The 12,784-nt window shown below is 47.9% G+C and overlaps 2 protein-coding genes across 2 annotated transcripts in view; both read right to left on the reverse strand.

Annotated features, from left to right (window-relative positions):
* Window positions 1-81: 81 nt before the first annotated feature.
* LOC135263644 (eukaryotic translation initiation factor 4E-binding protein 3-like) lies at window positions 82-7,451 on the reverse strand. The gene is made up of 3 exons (XM_064351926.1): window positions 7,003-7,451; window positions 4,240-4,404; window positions 82-747 (listed from the first exon to the last, which is right to left on the reverse strand). The coding sequence occupies exons 1-3, from the start codon at window positions 7,127-7,129 to the stop codon at window positions 716-718; spliced, it is 324 nt and encodes a 107-aa protein (XP_064207996.1). The 5' UTR covers window positions 7,130-7,451; the 3' UTR covers window positions 82-715.
* Window positions 7,452-9,820: 2,369 nt separating this feature from the next.
* The window catches only part of ankhd1 (ankyrin repeat and KH domain containing 1), a 60,266-nt gene continuing 57,302 nt past the window's right edge, over window positions 9,821-12,784 (reverse strand). Inside the window, 4 exon segments of the mRNA XM_064351927.1 lie at window positions 9,821-10,451; window positions 10,727-10,891; window positions 11,212-11,387; window positions 11,664-11,921. Coding sequence (XP_064207997.1) covers window positions 10,392-10,451; window positions 10,727-10,891; window positions 11,212-11,387; window positions 11,664-11,921 — 659 coding nt within the window. The 3' untranslated portion in view covers window positions 9,821-10,391.

Raw genomic sequence — 12,784 nt, forward strand, 5'->3', positions numbered from 1 at the left:
CCAACCCCCTGCCAGGTAACCCCACAAACATGCACAACCACGCACACACACAGCAAGATCTGGATGAAGAACACACAGATGGAAATTCTTCCTGTATTTGTATTTTTTCATTTTTAATTTTTTTTATTTTACACATTTCAGACAGCTATGCTGACTGGTGCAGCAGTGTTTGTGTGTACAGGCTGCAGCCCTCACACATATACTGCTCAGGACACACGTGTTGTCCCAAACCTACCCACCCACAACCTTAGGTCACATGGCAGCAAGCCTACATACATAAGGCTACCTTTTAAAAAAAATAACAATAAAAAAAATCCTCAGCCTGCATAAACATACATTATGCATTCATTAACATTAAACAATACAAAGTACCATATGTACAAAAGAAAAAAAGAAAGAAAAAGTACACTGCATCAACGCAGTGCTGTCATCCTCAATCTTCTCCAGACACCCCCCCAACCCCCCCAATACCAGGACAGAGCCTGGGGCTCCCACCTACCCCCCCCAACTTCACAACATAAACTGAACTGCTGCCTTCCACCCCAGGGGACCAATGCCACCCTCCACTTTTTTTTTTTGACATTTGTTTCCTGAAGAAATCAAAAAAAGTATCTTTACATAATGAAAGGAAATCAAGCTGAGATGATGTCATCCTAGGATCTGGAGAGAAGACCGCAGGACCCTCCGAACAGACGAGCGGTCGCCATGGCGTCGCTCAGATGTCCATCTCGAACTGGCTGTCGTCAGCTGCACGGGGACAAGCGGAGGGAGGAAGGGTATCAGCGTCGCTTTTTCAACAAGGACTACACAGCCAATCAAAACACTCTAATCTGGACTCTGGGCATTTTGGTTGGTTGAATTCACATTGAATTTGCACAGGAGAGTGGATACATGTGAGAGTGACAGGGCTGAGACGGCTGGCACAGGCCTCTGATTGGCCATCCTCACCCCAGACCCATAGCAACTCATTTCTAAATGCACGTCCACTTCTGCTTTTGTCAATGGGAACAGCAACATGGCAATAACTGGCATATGGCAATAACAAGAGATAAGAGGGAAATAAGATAAATTTACTTTGTACCACCAGCAGAGTCCAAGTTTCATTTGGCAAAAGAACATGGGTTCCAAAATGCAACTTTTCATCATGTTACATTACAGTGATATACAGGCTCATATTTTGAAAAGTGAGTTAATGTTCAGCTAGGCCAGTAAACACTGATCAAGTAAACAGGAAATACAGCACCTGAAATTACAAGGTGCGATTTCTCTGACCGGCACCATAGTTTATTTTTAAGAATGAATTTCCTTTAAAAAAAAAAAAAGATTGAGTTTATACTTTTTCCGAGCACAATTCTGAACATGTTTTCCCCAAGCAAACTGCTTAAGTACCACTAAGCTTGCAAATCAACCCCAGAGGGCATCCCAAGTTCCACTGAAACACAAGATTAGAGAAAAGAGCCAGCAGTTTAGGAGATTTAAGGTTGATAGCCAGAAACTATAAACCGTAAATATTACATCCAGTGGGGAGATAATGTAATGGAAAAGTAAAAATAAAACAAAAACGCATTTGGGTTATGTATTCTAAAAGGTGCTTAAGAACAGAAAACAAATCGTCAGGATATAAATCACCTTTAAATTTGTGACTAGAAAGATACTGGCCATACACTTTAGGCATTAATCAGATGCACCTATCCAAATCAACTTACTGGGCATGAAATCCATTTAATACAGCTGGAAATTTCCTGAAGCAATTCAGGCCACAGTGCCATGGGTCAAGGGTACGACGCTGCTCCACCTGGGCACTGCACCTCAGGCCTGGGGGCTGCAGGCCCAGTTCCCTAACCGCAGTCACACTTGCGTCTGGTGTGTATGGTGTTAAAGGCAAGGGACCACATGGAGTGGAAAACAGCTTCAGGAATGTAAAAAAGCATGTTCTTTGGGAGAACATGTGATCTCTGTTTGTACGCCCGGGGCCTCTGAGGAGAGCGAGGCTCTGACAGACTCCTGTTTTCAGCCCCACAGCCCCGTCAGCAGCAGCCGCTGGGATGACTCACCGGCGGGGGCGGCGGCCTTCGCCACTTCCATCCGCAGCGCTTTCTTTCAAACGACGCCGTCGCTTCAGGAATCGCAAAGGTGCACACAACTCCCAGGCAAGCATTCGAGTCACGAGAACACACCCCCCCCCACACCTCTCACTTAGATGGACCAATACCCCAAATACCACAAGAGGGTCAGACTCTAAATTGTTTTGTGATGCATCCTTCTGATGGCTCATACTGTTCACAGGAATAACAACAACTCCCAGATCCACCCACCGTAAAGATCCGAGAATGTCAAAGCACAGAAGGAGGGTTTCGTTTGACTTGTAGAAATGTAGCACAGACAGATAATGCTGCACAGGTTCTGATCTTTAAACTCCGCCTGGGCCGTCTCATCCTATTCACTGAGCTCAGGGATACAAGCCCATTAGCACATTATAAATACCAGCGGAACGCACACAGATATAAAAACATAAGCCCAAAGTCCCTTCTTTATCGGTCTAAACCTGCGCCTCCCAGTAAACACAGATTTACTGGAGCAGGCGAGCGGAGGTCTGAGTGAGAGAGAGAGGTCCTCTGGCCTCGCTGCCCAGCAGACAGATGGCCCTGAAGAAGGGGGGACAGGGATTGAGTGACCCGAGGTATTTTTAAACTCCACACTCCGTTGCCAGGGCGGGGGGGGGGGGGCGGGCAGGGGAGAGCAACAGCTGAAGAGACTGGCCAAGAACAGAGACACGGACTGCAAAGGACAACACCGCCTCCGGGGAATTAGCGTGCAGTTTAAGGAGTCTGCACCACTCCCCCAAACGTACCAAACACAGTGACTACGCTTCTGTCCTACCCACGTTGTTATATGCTTTTCATGAGCCAAGAAATTTTTCCATTTCAAGTCATATGTGATAACAGGCTGCAAGTGGCGGCTCTTGCTAATCAACTGGAGTGTGCACGTACGGAGACACCCACGCAGGCAGACACACACGCAGACACGCACCCACAGACACGCACCCACGCACGCAGGCACGCACGCACGCACGCACGCAGGCACGCACGCAGGCACGCACGCAGGCACGCACCAGACACACACAGACACGCACCCACGCACGCAGACACACACCCACACCAGACACGCACCCACGCACGGAGACACACACAGACACGCACCCACGCACGCAGACACACACCCACACCAGACACGCACCCACGCACGCAGACACACACACAGACACGCACCCACGCACGCAGACACACACCCACACCAGACACACACCCACGCACGCAGACACACACAGACACGCACCCACGCACGCAGACACACACACAGACACACACCCACGCACGCAGACACACACAGACACGCACCCACGCACGCAGACACACCACAGACACACACCCACGCACGCAGACACACACACAGACCACACACACGCACCAGAACACACACACCGACCACACCCACGCACGCAGAACACACAGAACACACCCCCGCATGCACACACACAGGACACACACCCACGCACGCAGACACACACAGACACACACGCAGCAGACACACACACAGACACGCACCACCACGCAGACACACACACACAGCACCACGCACGCAGACACACACAGACACACACCACGCACGCAGACACACACAGACACGCACCCATGCAGACACACACACAGACACACACCACGCACGCGACACCCACAGACACGCACCCACCGCAGACACACACCAGACACACACCCAGCACGCAGACACACAAGACACGCACCCACGCACGCAGCACCACACAGACAGCCACGCACGCAGACACCACACAGACACCACCAGCACGCACACACACAGACACGCACCCAGCACCACACAGACACCACCCACGACACGCCACCCAGCCACACAGACCAGCGCAGACCACACACAGAACACCGCAGCAGACACACACAGACACGCACCCACGCACGCAGACACGCACACAGACACACACCAGACACGCACCCACACACAGACAGGCACCCACGCACGCAGACACGCACACAGACACACACCAGACACGCACCCACACACAGACAGGCACCCACGCACGCAGACACGCACGCATACATGCATCCGTGTGAGAGGAGGGTCAGGGGCAAACGTCAGTGAGGTGGGGTCAGCTGCACAGGTGACTGATGGGACATGAAAGCCTAGGGTCAGGTTTTCGGGGCTCACCAGTCAGGTCCTTGTCGTTCTCCTCCTGCTCCTCCAGCTTTCCCAGGGGGTGCAGGGCGGGAACGGTGACCCCGGGGATCTGAGGGAGGCAGCAGGGCGGGGTGCGAGCGATGGGCGAGTTCCGGCACTCCAGCAGGAACTTCCTGTCGTAGATGATCCGGGTCCCTGCGGAAGAAAAGGGTGCGATTACAACCTCCGGGGGCAAAGCAGCAGCAACAGGCAAACAGAACCGGGTCAGAACCAAGCGGTACGAGAGTTACAATGAACCGGGTCAGAACCGCACGCTACACGGGTCACAATGAACCACATGCTATTTCAGTAAAATTACTCTCGTTAATTGGACACATTCACAGAGGGACACTTCTCCTTCAGCAGAATTCCACCAAGAGAAGAGACAGCACTCCTAACCTGCTGTGCACAGACGTGTGCACTTGCATGTGCTAGTGTTTGTGTGTGCGCGCACGTGTTTGTGTGTGTGTGCATGCGTGTGTGCATATATGTGCGTGCGCGTGTGTGTGTATGTGTTTGAATGTGCGTGTGCATGGGAGACATGACAGGCGTCTGGCAGGAGCCCAAGTCAGCGCCCCGCAGGGTGGGGTAGTTTGTACCACACAGTGCCTATCAGCTCAGGGAGGGAAAAACATGTTATGCAATGAGCCTGTTGTACAGACAAAGCGGGACGGGACAGGGTGGGGGTGGGGGTGGGGGTGGGATGCAGGGGAATGTGCTGGAACAGAGAGACAGAAGCACAATGCCAGTCACATCCTGGTCAGGGGCACCATGACGACAGCCCCACTCATTCCCAGGCCTTAATCCCCCCCCCCCACACACACACACACACACCCTGTCCTGTCCCAATGTTTTTTTTAATGTCTGTTATTGTATGTAAATACAGCTGTAAGATACTGCACTGGGCGTTTTGAATATGATAAATCTTCTAATGCAAAAAATTATGATAATTAATTGTCATAACTTTGCCTTCTGTAGTGCGAGTTAGTGTGTAGCTGATCCTTTCTGATAGCTTCCATTACTGTGATAAGCACTCACTCCTTATTCAAATACTTTCAATGAAATGCCAGATATGGTAGGTCTCCAAACCCAGGGGCCTATATCACAAAGCAGGATTACTAATTTAGCTGGATTACAGCACTGAGCAACCACGAATCCTCCCAAATCTGGAACACAGACAGAGCTGATCTGCGTTTTACTCAACGCAGTTACCCACCCGACTCCGTTATCCTGCTTTGTGATTGGGGCCCCCAGTTCTGGCACTCCGACATCTCCAGAAATCATTCTCTCAGACAGGCCACACCCCCTGCCATGACTCTTGTATAGGAGGACAGAATGTTTTCCAGTAATTCTTGCAATCTTTACACTCCCCTCCCCTGACCCTGGGCCCCTGTAAGACAGTCTGTGTACATCTTCACCCATAGAGTGTCAATCACCACCAAAATGCACGGCCCCCGGAGGGCTATAGGTCAAAGGGGCTTGTTCCCCCTAGACCAATGGAAATCAGCAGCAGAACACGCCTTCTGACACGTGATAAACAGCGGCATAACTTTCCTAGAATGCACAGAAAGGCAGGCTGCACTCTAGAACATTGCGTAATACCTAGGCAAAACCACGCCCACTCCTCACTGAACACAAACATAGCTCTGAGCCAGCTATAGCAGCAACTGCAACAACGGTACTGTTGTCGAATTATTTTTGCCACCATCAGTCATTTATTCTGCAGTCAAGCCAGAGGCGTAAATATTTAGATTCTTGGTAAAGGTTGTTCGCAGTAGGCCCGAAAGCTACTAAGGTGTAACGATATGGTTAACTGCGGACGTGGAAACACGTAGCCACAACTTACAAAACATAACGTTTTATTGGGGCCCTGTGGGATATCACGTTCAAATACGAAAAAGCGGATACAGTGCATTGCATAATATAGACAGAAAACTTAAAACGTTTTGAAATGCAAGAAAATGTCGATTTACTGCAGGCCTACCCGTTACCGACAATGACTGCATCTATTACTATCTTTAGCACTTGTATGGATTTATGGGCGAGACAAAAAAGTTACATTTGCTGCCACACAATTCAAGAAATAGGAAAGTCGAATAAATGTTTGGAGGTGATGTAGGATATTTGTTGTGTGTGATAAGATCATCGCAAAGGTAAACCAGTTCTGTTCAACCGAAAAAGAACCGCAAACACAGCAAGAACATATTCCAAAAGACCAGGGGAGGCCCACTGTAGGCTACATTAAGCGCAATTGTTGCATTCGTCACGTTTCTCTTTGTCAACCTGGTCAGGATGTGGTGTCAAGCAATTTTCTGCGTTAGCATGCCATAAGTGCTGTGTGAGAATGTTTAACACTTCTATATAACGCTTTTATTTGGACCACATCAATGCGGCATTGCTGCGATCAATGCAACAAAGTTCAGGGCCTCGTCGTTTTAAGTCTACATTATAACTTGTTTGAAGAGTTCGCCTGACCTTCATGACATTTGTTTACGGAGTAGTGCCGAGAGAATACTGCAGAAAAATAACTTCGGACCACTACCAATTCGGATGTGTTACGCAACTGATGCAAACACATTACGTGAGCCTGTAGATTATCCCCACTTCACCCACCATTACACTTTGATACATCTACTGAGTTCACTGACCCCCCTAAATGGGATTTTTTAAAAGTCCAATTGTTAACATTCTGCAAATTACCTTTGCACTTGGACGGATTTTTAGACGACCTGCAAATTTGAGGGCGAGCCTTACCTCCAGGCGTGGTGGAAAAGAGCGTTCCGCCGGGCGTCTGGCTGTAGCAGTCAGGTAGCTGAGACCAGTCTTTCAGGTGCAGGACACGTGTTGGAATGGGACAGCTTTTGCTCGGCTTGGCGGACATGGCTTGGCGTTGTTTATAGTTCTTGGTGTTTACACGTCTTGACACGAACAGAACAAAATGTAACCATTCAACAAAAATAGTTGCTACTGGTGAGGACAAAACGTAGCCTGCATAAAGAGGCAGTTGAAGTTGAAGAAGAAAAAAACGCAATCTAGCAATGTTCTCCAGTGAAAATAAAACCTGAAATTAGCGGATTAGATTTGCAGTAGCAGGGTCGAGAAGAACTTGAAATAATTTCGTTGCAAATTTGGTGTCGCCCGGAGTCTGCACAGCCGCAAGAGAAGCGAGAATGTGCGAGTTTATGACCACGTGCGCCTGTATTTTAGAGCGGTGAGATAAGAGGGGGGTGGCGAACTCCCGCTCACGTGACAGGGTACGCACATATCACAACTCAAAACTGGTCAGATTTTTTTTCGGTCAGACTCTCGCAAGGGTCACGTGCGGATATTCGCACCAAATAACACACATAGCCTATGCAAACATGCATGCGAATGTAATGTGGAATATACCACCAAAAACCGCCACATACGTCCACACGAAACATCAGTGATTGTTTTGCAAAAAAAGACAGATTACATAGTGTATTAAAAAGTCGCGAAAACAATTGGGAAATCTCACAAAAGTTGATGAAAATACACTCTTCGATTTCTCCCCATGGAAATGAGTTGCCGTATGATCAGGAGGTGGCGGGCGATGGGGGGAGCTATGGCGTATGTTGTTTACTTGCATGATTTCTGTATCATAAAAGGTACGATAAATGGGTGCTCTGCATTTTCCTTGACACAGTTGGTAAAACACTACCAAATATTGGGGACAAAAAAAGTTAATTAATTTGACGGCTATATAATGGTATGAAATCCATAGTGGGTACTATATACCAAAGAGGCAAACAGCAATGATATATTGAGGCAGGCAGGTGTTACACACAGGTGTAAGATTCCCAAACGTCGTCATCACGCTTGTTTACAGCTGCAGATAACAAGTTTCGTCTCAGGCATGATAGTTTCTGTTCATGTTTTTCTTGTTAAGTCACCGATGGCGTCGTTCCCCCAAGGCTAAACAGAAAAAAACATTGAATTTAAGCGGACACGAACGAATACATATCTGATAAGAAAATGTGTCAGCCAGTGTCTCTGGCTCAACAGTTAGCAATAAATAAATAAATATTTAGACGTGGGGGAAAAGGTGTACCCCAATCTTCGGCGCTGTCTAAAATCTTTATAATTTACATATTTACATAATTTACAGGGTTCTCAGCCATCTACGACGCCTGTTATTTTCTCAATATGACAATGTTGCAACAACACAATAAGTGACATAGGATTTTATTAATCATCGCATGCACAGCTATTGCTAACACAACACGTCTTAAGAGGACAATTCCTCAAAACAAGAAAATGCATACACGGGGGGGGGGGGGCTACTGACCTACATCGTTCCTAAAGCAGATCAGATCGTCCCCAGGCATGAATACGGTGCCTAATGTAGCTAATGTATATCCAAAGCAAAGGGGCAGTACAAACAATTTCGAGTAAATTCTACATATGGTGTAGCGAATGTATCAGCGAATATTGTCTGTATGCATACTGACCTGGATAGTTTATATCATTGGAACATATACGAAATAATTAGCTTAAAATCAATGTATGGCCAAAATAAAAGTTTGTGCCCAAATCTGAACTTTTAAAATATACGGGATATGTAATTAAAATGCAGTGAACTCAGTCTGAACCTTTCCGAACCCGCTGACCCGACACCAGCTCAGCGTTCCACTTCTCACCGGCCAGACAGAGCAGCATGCTTCATTGTCTGCGCCGTCCAGAAATAATTTTCTCAAGAGACGCGCAAGCATCCCAGGCCAGGTCATTTCAGATGTGGTTATAAGTATAGGATTGCAAAGGGCTCCCATGATGGCGCACACCACCCCTCAGAATTTGGCACCTGAAATTCATGTACAAACTTGTCCGGGACGGACGACGTTACAGGAGCGACAGCACCCCCTGCTGGCCAGCACGCGGCATAACGTGCACGCGGACAAGTGCACATACTGTGAATAATTAAGAGAGCCCCCACTACCAAGCTAAGGAACAAATAAATTTACTCTGACCCACTCTTTTTAAAATGTATTTTAAAAACAATGGATGCTACACATTACGGCCAGATATGGACATACCATGTTCCATCTTATATTAAGACCAGCCGCATGTACAGGGCAAGTCATTTCTGCATTTCTTATATGGTGTGGCCATTACTGGAAAGCATATCCCTTAAAGCTATTTCTGCACTGAGTATTTCTAGACTCACCCTTCCCTTCGGTCATCTACCACATTTATACCCCACGTACGCACATTCACAGCATACAGATAATGCTCCAACATCTAGTATAAAAGCTTCCCAGAGGAGTCGAGGTTGTTATAGCAGAAAAGAGTGGACCAACTCAATATTAATGTCTATAAATTTTGCATGAGATGTTGGATGTCAGCTGCGCACATACGTTTGGCCATGCAGTGTAATATGCCAATCACAGCGGCAGCCATTTTGAAATAACTGCAGACAGTCTCGGTTAGGTTAGTCTGAATGAATGCAGCCAGAGGCACAAGGATTAATGATAAAGCAGAATTACACCAGATACTATTCAAAGTATTAAATTACCCGAGTTAAAAAATAACAATAAAAAAACAAGGCAAAGCATACAGTTCCATCTTTTTATTGAATATTAAGGTAAATATTTCACATTAATACAGGCTACATAAAGTAGAGCCACTATACGACATGAAATTTACTCTCATTTGAACCCTTTTTTAGTATGTAAACAATTATACATGTATTTACCACTCTAAAAGGTCTGATTTATCTCTTTATGCAGTAATCTAGTTCTTGGCCATGTATAAATAGCTTACAGTCCTGTTGAGCCCTGCTGACCAAGAACAGTTTATGTGGGTTTTTTAAAGTCAAAATGGCTACACTACGCAGAGAACGTGTCCTGTTGAACAGGCAATCCATTTGTTCATAGACCGTGGTAAACGGGTTAAAGCCCACACTGAATTCTTTTATTTAGTTAGGCACATCAAAAATAGCGTCCGTCCTTCCAATTTTTTACTGGGTGTTTTTTTTAATATCACTTAGGACACTACCAGGTTAACCTCTTTGTAATTCTTCTTTAAAAAAACAAAACAAAAAAAAAAAAAAGAGAAAAAAAGAAGGTTGTGTTTCTTTGACTGGTCCAATGCCTCGGGCGCCATTTTGTTTGTGGTTGATGGTTTTAGTTGACGTGGTTCAGGTGCACATTTCCGACGTGTGGGGCCCATGTGCCAGGCCAGACCTGGAGAGACAGAGCATTCTGTTAGACTACACACTACTGTGTGTGAGTGTGTGTTCGCGCGAATGTGTGTGTCTGTGTGTGAGCAAGCATGTGTGTGTGTGTGTGTGTGCGAGCGTGTGTTTAAGAGTGTGTACATGCGTGTGTGTATAAGTGTGCGTGCAAGTGTGTGTACGTGCGCATGTGTGTGCTCGAGCATGCGTGCGTGTAGGAGTGATTGTGTGTGCGCGTGAGCTGGTGTGTATGTTTTGGGGTGGATACCCAGCGTTCCCCCTTACCTGCTGGGGGTCTGAGTTCTCGGCGTTGTTGGGGACCACTTTGAGGATGGGGTTCCAGGCCGGATCGGCAGTGTGGAGGCCGTTATACATCGGCCCCGCCGGGCCCTCCGCCATCGGGGGGTGCGGGGGGATCATCGCCCCCCCGTACATCGACATCGGCAACCCCTGAGGAACAAAAACAAACAACAACCCGAAACATAACAGAGTTACAATCTGACGAGAGCTCCAAAAAAATAAAACACAACCCATCAACATAAAAGCAACCAGCGTGAGGAGAGCTTGCTTTGACTGAATGCACAGCAAGGCAACAGGCCTCCAATTAGCCTGCATTACAGGGAGGAAAACGGTAACAAGCCTGGAAAATCTGGAGTAAAATGCACTGTTTTAGAGGGAATCCCTGGTTTTGAGAGAGGGGACCCCTCGTTTTGGGAGAGCTGACCCCAGTTTTGGGAGGGACCCCTCCTTCTGGGAGGCGGCGCACTGACCTTGGGGAAGTCCATGTAGCTGCTGGGCAGGGGCTGGTGGAAGGTGTTGGAGGGCGCCACGATGCCCGTGTCGTCCCTCTCCATGGGCTGGTGCTGGGAGAAGGCTGACTGCTCGGGCAGCTGCTGCTGCATCATGTGACTGCTCATCAGCGGCTGTGACCAGCCCGACATGGCCTCTGCGGGGGAGGGGCAGGGGGCGGGTCAGAACGACCCAACACGCTTACCACACGCACACGCGTACCACATGCACCCACTCAAGCCACTCCTACTCACCGCACCCACAGACACTCGCACCAAATCAGTGCATCACACACTCACTAAGGCCAGAGCGTAGCGATAATGCAGCCCAAATCACTGTGTCCCACAAGTAAATCATGCTGAGGATCACTGCATTAAACTCCTTAGCCCCCCACCCCCCAAAATAAAACCCCCACATCCCGCCAAATCCTCACCAGAGGCGCTCCCAACGCCGAAAGACCAGATGCCCCCCTGGCCGACGGGCGGGGTGTAGTTGGTGGTGAGCATGGCGGCGGGGTTGACCGAGCCGGTCTGGCGGATGCGGGCCAGGCGCTCGGTGCCGATTGGCTGCGGCACCTTGCGGTCCTGCTGGTTGGCGCTGCTGGGCTTGGCCTGGACCATCGCCGGCGCCGCCACCGACGCCGAGAGCGGGGAGGACGCCCCCGACGACACCGAGGGCACCGGGGACTCACCTGGGGGGGCGGGGAGAGGAGCAGACGCAATCGTTACACCGGGCAGCGCGGCACAGACGGGCACAAGAGTGAGCATTACCACCCTAACGGTCAATAATACCAATCAAATGGTCAATAATCCCCACCTAATGGTCAATAATCCCCACCTAACGGTCAATAATACCACCCTAACGTTCAATAATACCCATCAAACGGTCAATAATACCCACCTAACGGTCAATAATACCCACCCTAACGGTCAATAATACCCACCTAACGATCAATAATACCCACCTAATGGTCAATAATACCAATCTAATGGTCATTAATACCCACCTAACGGTCAATAATACCAATCAAACGGTCAATAATACCACCCTAACGGTCAATAATACCCACCTAACGTTCAATAATACCCATCAAACGGTCAATAATACCCATCAAACGGTCAATAATACCCACCTAACGTTCAATAATACCCATCAAACGTTCAATAATACCCATCTAACGGTCAATAATACCAATCAAATGGTCAATAATACCACCCTAACGGTCAATAATACCCACCTAACGATCAATAATACCCACCTAACGATCAATAATACCCATCAAAGGGTTAATAATACCCATCAAACGGTCAATAATACCACCCTAACGGTCAATAATACCACCCTAACGGTCAATAATACCACCCTAACGGTCAATAATACCCATCAAACGGTCAATAATACCACCCTAACGGTCAATAATACCCACCTAACGGTCAATAATACCACCCTAACGGTCAATAATACCCACCTAACGATCAATAATACCCACCTAACGATCAATAATACCCATCAATGGGTTAATAATACCCATCAAACGGTCAATAATACCCATCA

Source organism: Anguilla rostrata, chromosome 9 (assembly GCF_018555375.3).
Source record: "Anguilla rostrata isolate EN2019 chromosome 9, ASM1855537v3, whole genome shotgun sequence".
NCBI lineage: Eukaryota > Metazoa > Chordata > Actinopteri > Anguilliformes > Anguillidae > Anguilla > Anguilla rostrata.

What these genes read in the sequence shown, in the direction of transcription:
- LOC135263644 (XM_064351926.1), bottom strand. Translation starts at nt 7,129, where the DNA reads ATGTCCGCCAAGCCGAGCAAAAGCTGTCCCATTCCAACACGTGTCCTG. An exon ending in CTTTTCCACCACGCCTGGAG is followed by an intron (nt 4,405 to 7,002) that starts GTAAGGCTCGCC and finishes TTTCTTCCGCAG; the next exon opens with GGACCCGGATCATCTACGAC. An exon ending in GAACGACAAGGACCTGACTG is followed by an intron (nt 748 to 4,239) that starts GTGAGCCCCGAA and finishes GTCCCCGTGCAG; the next exon opens with CTGACGACAGCCAGTTCGAG.